The following is a 13,065-nucleotide window of genomic DNA, read 5'->3' as shown; positions in this document are numbered from 1 at the left end:
ACAAATTATTTACATTTGTTTTTAGCCATAATTATTATTTTGTTTTTATAAATATATATATATATATATTAAAAAATTTATACATACATATATATATATATATATTTATTAACAAATATTTATACATTGTAGGATGTTCGTGGAAATGTTCTTTATACAAAACTCATTTGGATACAGGCTAAAATTTGAAACATCTTTCTAATTTACTGATATTGTCAATATACAAACTTAGATAATTGGAGTAAATTATAAAGTGTATTCCAATTCTCAGTTCTATATGAAGCATGTAATGTTGATTGTCACATTAATATATATTATAAACTTCAGTTTATAAAAATTGGACAAAATGAATGTTAAATCTTACTAACAATTTTTTTAATAAATTTTTTTATCTTTAAAAGAGGTTGTGGAAGAAGAACTTGGACTCATCTCAAGAGAGACCATAATCGCCGAATTTGATCGGTTAGAAGTAATGATGCATAGCATAACAAGAAGCATCCAAAATTTTAGAAGAGCCATAACGGATCAAATGTATTAAAAAAAAAAAAGAAAAAAAAAAAAACCCTGAAAATTTAACTTTCTATATTTCAATTATATTTGCATTTTTGGTTTAGTTTCTATTAAAAATTAATATATTATAATATATGTGTCTGTTATTTTTTAAAAAAGGTAAAGATTAATAATAGAGAAATACATTCAAACGGCATTAATAGTTTTTAATTTAACATATGATATGTTATAAATCATAACCAAAATTTATACATTAACTGTTTAAAAAACAAAAAAAACATTTTAAGAAAACCCACCCAAAAAAAAATCAATGATTCTCAATTCTTGTTTGTAAAATATTCACTAGTAATGCAAGCAACCTATTTGTCTCTTGACGTGCAAGTAAACTCTGCCTGTCAATTTCCAAGCGTTCACTTTGCAGGTCACTCATCTGTTGAAAAAAAGCCCTTTGTTCATTCTGAAAATTTGTGGCTAATTGCAGAATGTTAACCAAATTTACTGATATTGCCTCTTCAGTTGGTGCTTGTGCTTCTTGTTGGATATCTTCGTGTACATCTCCAATTTCTTCTTCTGGTACTTCTACATTTGTACTTGAGGAATGTACAGGAGATGTCTCCTGTATTGGTTGTAAATTCAGAACGTATTCAACATTTTCTGAATCATCTATAATAAAGATAAACAATAATTTCATTTTTACAATGCCACCTATTATAGATTACTATCATCTTTAAATGAAAATATGAAAATTAAATTTAATATTGATGAGATTTTAAAAGGGCAGAATACACATGTATCAGCATCTTTAAAGTATAATATTCCACAACAATTACATTCAAATTTTGTAATTGCTGGATATAAGCAAATTACAATTTCAATACAATTGTCAGCTTTTGTTAATTCTATTGCTATCTGTATGTTATAAGCTGGAATGCAATTCTTAAAGCATCCATCATATTTTAGTTTCAGCACCATGGTCAGTGGTTCCAATAAACAAGCACTAACCATGGTGCTGATCCTAAAATGGGATGGATGCTAAGATTTACATTCCATCTTATAAAATATAGATAGCAATATAATTAATAAAATATGAAAAATGTAGTGAAATTGTAAGTTGCTTATAATTTCATGCTGTATCTGAATCTACAAAAAAAAATGTCTTATAATGTTTTAATATGATTTGCACACAAAAAAAAATGTTGCTTTACCTTCAAAAAGGAGCAAAGTTTCCTCTCCTTCAATATTCTGTTCATTATGATTCTCTTCTTTAAAAAATAAATAAAAAAAAATTAAAAAAATTATAAAGGCAAAATACATATAGCACACTCTTGAGGGACAATATAGGCACAAATACCTACCAACTTCTTGCAGGACGCTGCTGCAAGCGGCAATCTCTGTTAATGCATGAGCATCTGATTGTGTAGGTGGGGATCCTAAAAAAAAAAAGGGTGCACAAAATTGGAAATATATTACTGCATTATTTAAGTTACTTCCATTACAAACAAAAAGTGAAAAACAGATTGAACATCAAATGTGCTTTTCAACAAAAGTTTCAAAGAAAACAAAATTAAATATTAATATAAGGAAAAAAATTGTATTTGAAATCAATCACCAGTAATGAGTGAGGAGAATGAAAACATTTATCAATTTCAATTAGGATTTAAATACTTCATTAGCAATATAAATATAATAATAATAATAGTTTACCTGCATAATCGTCTGTGTCTCCTTGCACTTCAATTCCCTCCACAACCTCAGGCCCCATCAAATTAAGAACTTTCTTCTCATACTCCATTAGATCAGCAGTATATCCTGGACCACCTCCTGTACCTCTTGCTGAACGTTTTTCTTTGCATAATTTCATTTTAATTATTCTTTTTATATCCGAAAAACGTTTTTTACAATTATTGACATTTTTGGGGTTTATACCCTGTGCAGATACCTCCTGGCTTATATCTTGCCATATCTGCCTTTTACGTGCCATAGGTGTCTGCCTGCTTCTACAGCCTAGCAGGACATCATAGTGATTTAAAATTTTGTCTACAAGAACATTGTTTTGAGATAGGCTAAAATGTATATTTCGACCACCTTTTGTTTTGCTGGCAGTTGATGCGTTTTCCTGTAGGCCAGCAGCAGACATAATAAATAAATAACTAATTTAATATATAAAAAAATATATCAATTATTTTTTGGATTAAAAATTATAAATATACAAATAAAAAAAAAAATTGGAGTAGAAAAATATTGATATATTAATAAATACGATATATATATATAAATCTCTGTAAATATATTGCACCAAAAAAATAAATAAAAATATATATTATGAAAAAGAACAATGAAAAGAATATAGTTTTAGCGACCAAATGAGGGCAACTTTACAGTGTGCAGAAGCGCCAAAAAAGGGGCAGAATAACTTAAAAATCATAAATAAGAAATAACAAGAATAAACAATCACGTGTTTAATTTCTTTTATTTTAATAGGACAATAACAATAATAACAATGAAACTATTCCCGGAAGTAAAAGTCATGATAATTACTTCCGAGTGATAAATAAAGTGAAAATCATCGTATTCTCCAAGAAACTATACTAGTCATTCGCTTGTCATCGCAAAAAACTTTTGCACGAAATTTGTCTCAACAATATTAATAAATATTGGCGAATAATTGGATTTCGGAAATTGCGAATAGCTACGAAAATTTCCGCGACTTTTTTTGCGCATTTTTTCGGAGCTTGATAAATCTTGCCCTTACTGTAGCTTAGAATATAAAAAAGTGACCAAGTTGGTAAAAAAATGCTAATAGATTTGTAGCTACTTTTAATTTTCACATATTTACTAAACATACAGCTAGATTACGAGTTTTGCTTTCTGAGTAATAAAGCAGCGTTAAAGATCATAACGCTGCTTTTTTACTACCGCTGCTATTACAAGTCTTGTAGGTACAGCTGTCCCGCACACTTTTTTGGCCGTACCGCAAATTAACTTACGCAATTTTCGTAAATTCTTTATTCAATGGGACTTCCATTGCGCCGGTATTACAAGCTTTTTTTTGGAGTACAGCCTATCCCGAAAGATTCGTAACGCATTCTAAAGTTACTAGTTATGAGTTTTACACTACAGAGCTGTAGCATAAAACTCTTAACTAAAATGTTACAAAGTACACTAACACCATAAACTACCTATTAATCCCTAAACCGAGGCCCTCCCGCATCGCAAACACTAAAATAAAATTATTAACCCCTAATCTGCCGCTCCGGACATCGCCGCCACTATAATAAACATATTAACCCCTAAACCGCCGCACACTCCCGCCTCGCAAACACTATTTAAATATTATTAACCCCTTATCTGCCGCCCCTAACATTGCCGCCACCTACCTACATTTATTAACCCATTAATCTGCCGCCCCCAACGTCGCCGCCACTATATTAAATTTATTAACCCCTAAACCTAAGTCTAACCCTAACCCTAACACCCCCTAACTTAAAAAAAATCTAAATAAAAATCCCTATCATTAACTAAATAATTCCTATTTAAAGCTAAATACTTACCTATAAAATAAACCCTAAGCTAGCTACAATAGTTACATTGTATCTAGCTTAGATTTTATTTTTATTTTACAGGCAAGTTTGTATTTATTTTAACTAGGTAGAATAGTTTGTAAATAGTTATTAACTATTTACTAACTACCTAGCTAAAATAAATACAAATTTACCTGTAAAATAAAACCTAACCTTAGTTACGCTAACATCTAACCTTACAGTACAATTAAATAAATTACCTAAATTAAATACAATTAACTAAATTAAATACAATTACCTAAATTACAAAAACCCCCCACTAAATTACACAAAATAAAAAACAAATTGCAAGATATTTAAACTAATTACACCTAATCTAATAGCCCTATCAAAATAAAAAAAGCCCCCCCAAAATAAAAAAAAACCCTAGCCTAAATTACCAATAGCCCTTAAAAGGGCCTTTTGCGGGGCATTGCCCCAAAGAAATCAGCTCTTTTACCTGTAAATGAAAATACAAACAACCCCCCAACAGTAAAACCCACCACCCACACAACCAAACTCCCCAAATAAAAACCTAACTAAAAAAACCTAAGCTCCCCATTGCCCTGAAAAGGGCATTTGGATGGGCATTGCCCTTAAAAGGGCATTTAGCTCTATTGCTGCCCAAACCCTAACCAAAAAAAACCTTTATTCCGATTGGCTGATAGAATTCTATCAGCCAATTTGAATCTAAGGGACGCCATCTTGGATGATGTCACTTAAATGAACCTTCATTCGTCGGGTAGTCGTCGGAAGAAGAGGATGCTCTGCGCCGGATGTCTTGAAGATGGACCCGGTCCTCGCCGGATGGATGAAGATAGAAGATGCCATCTAGAGGAAGACTTCTGCCTGTCTGGAGGTCCACTTCTCCCAGCTTGGATGAATACTTCGCCCGGCTTTGTTGAGGATTTCTTCTCGCTTCGTTGAGGACTTCTCCCGGCTTCGTTGAGGATGGATGTCGGCTCTTAAAAACTGTAAGTGGATCTTCAGGGGTTAGTGTTAGGTTTTTTAAGGGTTTATTGGGTGGGTTTTATTTTTAGGCTAGGGTTTGGGCAGCAATAGAGCTAAATGCCCTTTTAAGGGCAATGCCCATCCAAATGCCCTTTTCAGGGCAATGGGGAGATTAGGTTTTTTTAGTTAGGTTTTTATTTGGGGGGTTTGGTTGTGTGGGTGGTGGGTTTTACTGTTGGGGGTTTGTTTGTATTTTGTTTTACAGGTAAAAGAGCTGATTTCTTTGGGGCCATGCCCCGCAAAAGACCCTTTTAAGGGCTATTGGTAGTTTAGTTTAGGCTAGGTTTTTTTTTTATTTTGGGGGGACTTTTTTGATTTTGATAGGGCTATTAGATTAGGTGTAATTAGTTTAAATATCTTGTAATTTGTTTTTTATTTTGAGTAATTTAGTGTTTGTTTTTGTAATGTAGGTAATGTATTTAATTTAGTTAATTGTATTTAACCCCTTAATGACCACAGCACTTTTCCATTTTCTGTCCGTTTGGGACCAAGGCTATTTTTACCTTTTTGAGGTGTTTGTGTTTAGCTGTAATTTTCCTCTTACTCATTTACTGTACCCACACATATTATATACCGTTTTTCTCGCCACTAAATGGACTTTCTAAAGATACCATTATTTTCATCATATCTTATAATTTACTATAAAAAAAAATATAAAATATGAGGAAAAATTGAAAAAAACACACTTTTTCTAACTTTGACCCCCAAAATCTGTTACATATCTACAACCACCAAAAAACACCCATGCTAAATAGTTTCAAAATTTTGTCCTGAGTTTAGAAATACCCAATGTTTACATGTTCTTTGCTTTTTGTGCAAGTTATAGGGCCATAAATACAAGTAGCACTTTGCTATTTCCAAACCACTTTTTTCCAAAATTAGCGCTAGTTACATTAGAACACTAATATCTTTCAGGAATCCCTGAATATCCCTTGACATGTATATATTTTTTTTTAGTAGACATCCCAAAGTATTGATCTAGGACAATTTTGGTATATTTCATACCACCATTTCACCGCCAAATGCGATCAAATACAAAAAATCGTTCACTTTTTCACAAATTTTTTCACAAACTTTTGGTTTCTCACTGAAATTATTTACAAACAACTTGTGCAATTATGGCATAAATGGTTGTAAATTCTTCTCTGGGATCCCCTTTGTTCAGAAATAGCAGACATATATGGCTTTGGCGTTGCTTTTTGGTAATTAGAAGGCCGCTAAATGCCACTGCGCACCACAAGTGTATTATGCCCAGCAGTTAAGGGGTTAATTAGGGAGCTTTTAGGGAGCTTGTAGGGTTAATTTTAGCTTTAGTGTAGTATAGTAGACAACCCCAAGTATTGATCTAGGCACATTTTGGTATATTTCATGCCACCATTTCACCGCCAAATGCGATCAAATTGAAAAAAAAGTTAAATTTTTCACAATTTTAGGTTTCTCACTGAAATAATTTACAAACAGCTTGTGCAATTATGGCACAAATGGTTGTAAATACTTGTCTGGGATCCCCTTTGTTCAGAAATAGCAGACATATATGACTTTGGCGTTGCTTTCTGGTAATTAGAAGGCCGCTAAATCCTGCTGCGCCTCACACGTGTATTATGGCTAGCAGTGAAGGGGTTAATTAGGGAGTTTGTAGGGAGCTTGCAGGGTTAATTTTAGCTTTAGTGTAGAGATCAGCCTCCCACCTGACACATCCCACCCCCTGATCCCTCCCAAACAGCTCCCTTCCCTCCCCCACCCCACAATTGTCCCCGCCATCTTAAGTACTGGCAGAAAGTCTGCCAGTACTAAAATAAAAGGGTTTTTTAAAAAAAATAAAAAAATTTTTTAGCATATTTACATATGCTAGGGTGTAGGATCCCCCCCTTAGCCCCCAACCTCCCTGATCCCCCCCAAAACCGCTCTCTAACCCTCCCCTCTGCCTCATTGGGGGCCATCTTGGGTACTGGCAGCTGTCTGCCAGTACCCAGTTTGCAAAAAAAAGTGCTTTTTTTATTTTTTTTGGCTTTTTTCTGTAGTGTAGCTTCCCCCCCCACACAGACAATCCCCCACCACCTTGCTGATCTTTTTTTTTTAAAATTTATTATTATTATTTATACATTTTTTATTAATTCATTTTCTGTAGTGTAGCGGTTCCCACCCGCTCCCTCCCCGTGCACGCGCCCGCCCCCGCCCTCCCGTGCACGCGCGCGCGTCCGTGCGCGCCCCCGCTCGTCCCCGCCCATGATCCCGCCCCCCCCTGCACATAACCAGGGCCATCGATGGCCGCCACCCGCCTCCCGGTCCGGCTCCCACCCAACAAAGCAGGGAGCCACCGATCTCCGGTGCAGAGAGGGCCACAGAGTGGCTCTCTCTGCACCGGATGGCTACCAAAGGTTATTGCAGGATGCCTCCATATCGAGGCATCACTGCAATAACCGGAAAGCAGCTGGAAGCGAGCAGGATCGCTTCCAGCTGCTTTCCACACCGAGGACGTGCAGGGTACGTTTTCAGGCATTAACTGCCTTTTTTTTGAGGACGTACCCTGCACGTCCTCGGTCGTTAAGGGGTTAATTTAGATAATTTAATTGTACTGTAAGGTTAGGTGTTAGTGTAACTAAGGTTAGGTTTTATTTTACAGGTACATTTGTATTTATTTTAGCTAGGTAGTTAGTAAATAGTTAATAACTATTTACTAACTAGTCTACCTAGTTAAAATAAATATAAACTTGCCTGTAAAATAAAAATAAACCCTAAGCTAGATACAATGTAACTATTAATTATATTGTAGCTAGCTTAGGGTTTATTTTACAGGTAAGTATTTAGTTTTAAATAGGAATTATTTAGTTATTAATAGTATTTCTTTATTAGTTTTCTTTAGATTTATTTTAATTATATTTAAGTTAGTGGGTGTTAGGGTTAGGGTTAGACTTAGGTTTAGGGTTTAATAAATTTAGTATAGTGGCAGCGACGTTGGGGCAGCAGATTAGGGGTTAATAAATGTAGGTAGGTGGCGGCAATGTTAGGGGCGGCAGATTAGGGGTTAATAAGTATAATGTAGGTGTTGGCTATGTCGGGAGCGGCAGATTATGGGTTAATAAGTATAATGCAGGTTTCGGAGATGTTGGGAGTGGCAGATTAGGGGTTAATAAGTATAATGCAGGTGTCGGCGATGTCGGGGGCAGCAGATTAGGGGTGTTTAGACTCTATGTTTATGTTAGGGTGTTAGGTGTAAACATAAATTTAGTGTCCCCATAGGAATCAATGGGGCTGCGTTACGGAGCTTTACGCTGCTTTCTTGCAGGTGTTAGACTTTTTTTTAGCCGGCTCTCCCCATTGATATCTATGGGGAAATCGTGCACGAGCACGTACAACCAGCTCACCACTGACTTAAGCAGCGCTGGTATTAGAGTGCGGTATGGAGCACAATTTTGCTCTACACTCACTTCTTGCCTTTTAACGCTGGGTTTAGGAAAACCTGTAATACCAGCGCTGTAGGGAAGTAAGCGGTAACAATAACGTGCAAGTTAGCACCGCACCCGTCTTACCGCAAAACTCGTAATCTAGCCAATAGTTTTTGCTTAAAGAAAATAGGATTAAACAACTGAAGTATCAATTCCAATGTTAAAGTAATGGATGTCATTTTGTTGCTCAGCAAATCTTAGGACTATGTTTTTTTCTCTAAGATTTATGATCTATGATGCACTCTGAGTGATCAATGTGCCAGTAAGTGCTGCTACATTAAGGAGATTGCAACTCTACACTCTTTAGAGATAGAGACAGAGAGAGAAACAGAAAGAGATGGAGAGAGTGAAACAGAGAGAGAGAGAGAGAGAGAGAGAGAGAGAGAGAAAGAGAGAGGGAGAGAGAGAAAGAGAGAGAGAGAAGGAGAGAGAGAGAGAGAGAGAGAGAGAGAGAGAGAGAGAAAGAGAGGGAGAGAGAGAGAGAAAGAGATAGAGAGAAACAGAGAAAGAGATAGAGAGAAACAGTGAAAGAGAGAGAGAAAGAGAGAGAGAAAGAGATAGAGAGAAACAGAAAAAGAGAGAGAGAAAGAGAGAGAGAGAGAGGGAGAGAGAGAAACAGATAGAGAGATGGAAATAGAAACCGAGAGAGAAAGGGAGAGAGAAACTCAGAGAGAGAGAGAAAAAGAGGGAGAGAGAGAAACAGAGAGCGAGAGAGAGAAACAGAGATAGAGAGAAACAGAGAAAGAGAGAGAGAGAGAGAGGGAGAGAGAGAGGGAGAGAGAGAAACAGAGAGCGAGAGAGAGAAACAGAGATAGAGAGAAACAGAGAAAGAGAGAGAGAGGGAGAGAGAGAGAGAGAGGGAGAGAGAGAAACAGAGAGAGAGAGGGAGAGAAAGAGAAACCGAGAGAGAAAGGGAGAGAGAAACACAGAGAGAGAGAGAAAGAGAGAGAGTGAAATTAAGTTAATTGAGAAGTTTTTCATAGGTAATACACTGTATCATGGGAGAGTTTAGGCCTAGATTACAAGTGGAGCACAAAAATATTAAGAGCTAACACTGCACAAATTAAATCAATAGGGCTCCAATTCTTGCACCTGTATTGCAAGTGGAAAGTAAAAAAGTTTGGATGCGAGTGAAAGACTCAGGCTCACTTGCAGTACAGCACTGGTAAAAAGATTTGAAAAGACCAGAGAATGCAAGGCCGTGGTTATTCATTGGATTTTTGTTTTGCTGGCACCCTGGCAGCTGTTTAGATGGGTGAGCGTGCTTCCTATAGACATTGCTATATACTGTATATACACACATTATATATATAATAAGGTATTTAAAGTATTTCTATTAATGAAAAAAAAACATATTCACTTGGTTTAAAAGGTATATGTTGTCTCAAGGTGTTTGACTGGGAAGGGTTCAAAAATGGAAGAAAATCGTTTCTCCAATCAAGCTTTTTACTGGATTGTTAGAAGTGGTTTGCTTCTTCTTTAGTTTAGCTATCTTGCCAAAAGTTGATAACAAGAAAAAAAGAAAAGAAAAAAAGTGTTTTAATCATTTTGATACCTATTTGATCTAGTTTGGTCTTGGTGTTTAAATCAGTAGTTTATATCTTGCATTTCATCACCACTGGTACATAGATAAAGCTATAATAAACCGTTCAAAGAAGTGTCAATAAATATGTCTGCAATTTTTCCTCAGTAATAAACAATATTAAAGGGACATTCTAAATGTTTTAATTATTCATTCCTGAGTAGAACAAGCTGATCAGAAGACACAATCACAAGTGAATATAAATATTAGAAAGTTCTGATCATTCTTTTTTTATTTTTTATTATAGATAAGTAGTTCCACTAGATAAAATGGAATGTATCCACAAAAGCTTGCAAACAGAACAAGGGGCTGACGCTAGGCATTCTGGGACATTCTCCGGGGTGTGATCAAGATTTTTCAATTAAACCTTGGTCAAGTATGCAGAATTCATAAAGACTCTATTACCCTGAGCAGTATCTCATATATAATTGTCTCTATTTTATAGTTGATGAGGTTGCTTTGGTTTTATATATTTAGGTATGTTTCTGCTTTCCTTTTATAAAGTTTTGTTTTGTGCAAGTGTTTGAGCAGACTGTTTTTATAGCGGGTGTTTTTTTCCTGATTTAATTTGCGTTTTTAGTAAGGTTTTAAAGGTGAATTCCACAATTTTCAAATAACGATGTTGCAGCAAGTTTTTTCCCAAGATATTAGACTCAGAAATAAGTTTTATAGAATCTATACCAATGAGAACACATTTTTTCTGATTAAAGAGCCCTAAACTAATACCTGACAAGGGACTAAATTACAAGTGGCTTCTATTGCTAAAGGGACACTGAAACCAAATTTTTTTCTTTTGTGATTCAGATAGAGCATGCAATTTTAAAGGGACAGTCAAGTCCAAAAAAAACTTTCATGATTTAAATAGGGCATGCAATTTTAAACAACTTCCCAATTTACTTGTATCACCAAGTTTGCTTTGTTCTCTTGGTATTCTTAGTTGTAAGCTAAACCTAGGAGGTTCATATGCTAATTTATTTGACCTTGAAGACTGCCTATAATCTGAATGCATTTTGACCACTAGATGGCATTAGTTCACATGTTTCATATAGATAACATTGAGCTCATGCACGTAAAGTGACCTAGGAGTGACCACTGATTGGCTAAACTGCATGTCTGTCAAAAGAACTGAAATAAGGGGGCATTCTGCTGAGGCTTAGATACAAGATAATTACAGAGGTAAAACGTGTATTATTATATCTGTGTTGGATATGCAAAACTGGGGAATGGGTAATAAAGGGATTATCTTTCTTTTTAAACAACAAAAATTGTTGTTGTGTTGCCTGTCCCTTTAAGCAACTTTCTAAGTTACTCCTATTATCAATTTTTCTTCATTCTCTTGGTATCTTTATTTAAAAAGCAAGAATGTAAGTTTAGATGCTGGCCCATTTTTGGTGAACAACCTTGGTTGTTCTTGCTATTTGTGGATTAATTTAACTGACCAATAAACAAGGGCTGTCCAGGGTTCTGAACCAAAAATAGCTTAGATGCCTTATTTTTCAAATAAAGATAGCAAGAGAACAAAAAAAATTGGTAATAGGAGTAAATTAGAAAGTTGCTTAAAACTGCATGCTCTATCTGAATCACGAAAGAAAAAAATTGGGTTCAGTGTCCCATTAATGCAGGATGCCATAAGCAATATTGTGATCACGCTAAACTTGTGCTCATATTACAAGTTGAAAGGAAACGGTGTGCTCCAGTGCAAACAAGATTTGTGCTCAATGAATTAGCACGCCTGAACACCTAGCAAAAAGTGTAAGGGTTACAAAAAAATGTTCTCCAAACACAACATAAATACATTAAAATAAAGTGTTACACTCACATATACACTATCTGGTGAAAAATAACTATTAATACAAATCTTTTACAGAGGTTAAAAAGAATATGGTATATGACAAGAAGCCAATTTATCAAGCTCCGTATGGAGCGTGAAGGGCCGTGTTTCTGGCGAGCCTTCAGACTCGCCAGAAACACCAGTTATGAAGCAGCGGTCTAAAGACCGCTGCTCCATAACCTGTCCATCTGCTCTGAGGAGGCCGACAGAACTTGCATGAAATCAACCAGATCGAATACGATCAGGTTGATTGACACCCCCTGCTAGCGGCCGCAAATCTGCAGGGGGCGGCGTTGCACCAGCAGTTCACAAGAGCTGCTATTGCAATGCTGAATGCGGAGAGCGTATTGCTCTCCGCATTCAGCTATGTCTGTCATCAGACATGATACGCTGATCGGATCATGTCGGACAGGCATTTAATAAATAGGCCCCAAGGTATTTGACTCAAAATGGCTATTATGTATAGTTGTATACATATATGTCTAAATATGTGTATCTGAATATATATATATACTTTGGAGCCCTTTACACTTAAATACCTTTAAACATGAAATATCCTTAAACATTGTTTTATATATTGAAATGTGTTTTATTGTGTTTTTAATAGAAATATTTAACATTCCAATGTTCTTAACTTAGAAGAAAATATTCCATATATTTCTAAATATTTATTTCTATAAATATCTGTGTATATATATATATCTATACGTGTATATATTCATATGTATATATATATATATATAATTAAATATTTAAAAATAAAAACATGTTCTAAATTAAAAATATTAAAATGTCAAATATTCATAACTACCTTCAGCTTTAGCGCAGTTGGTCTAATGCAGTGTCTGGTTAGCGTGCGAGTAATGTGTTAGGTTTTTTTGAACAGCACACTCCATTGAAGTCTATGGGGAGAAGAAATTAACACAGTCGCTATATAACTTTTAATACCCACCCACGTTAAAAGTATACTTTTATTTTGACGTTAAGAGAACGTTAATGCACCACTTGTAATCTGGCCTAAAATAAATATCAGAGATTCTCTAAAAGTTATAGCTGTTTAAGAGTAATAGATATCTAAATGGAGTCTGAAACTTTTCATCTTCAAGAAACTCAACATTTCACTTC

At 35.2% G+C, this 13,065-nt stretch overlaps 1 protein-coding gene across 1 annotated transcript; it reads right to left on the bottom strand.

Moving 5' to 3' along the window:
- Positions 1 to 817: 817 nt before the first annotated feature.
- Positions 818 to 2,371, bottom strand: LOC128643553 (uncharacterized). Its single transcript, XM_053696396.1, has 4 exons — positions 2,215 to 2,371; positions 1,866 to 1,940; positions 1,716 to 1,772; positions 818 to 1,173 (listed from the first exon to the last, which is right to left on the bottom strand). Exons 1-4 carry the CDS (start codon positions 2,369 to 2,371, stop codon positions 818 to 820), a joined length of 645 nt encoding a protein of 214 aa, XP_053552371.1.
- Positions 2,372 to 13,065: the final 10,694 nt, after the last annotated feature.

Source organism: Bombina bombina, unplaced genomic scaffold (genome assembly GCF_027579735.1).
Source record: "Bombina bombina isolate aBomBom1 unplaced genomic scaffold, aBomBom1.pri scaffold_419, whole genome shotgun sequence".
Lineage (NCBI taxonomy): Eukaryota > Metazoa > Chordata > Amphibia > Anura > Bombinatoridae > Bombina > Bombina bombina.
Note: the sequence above shows the minus strand (reverse complement) of the source record. Positions and strands in the feature narration are given on the sequence as shown.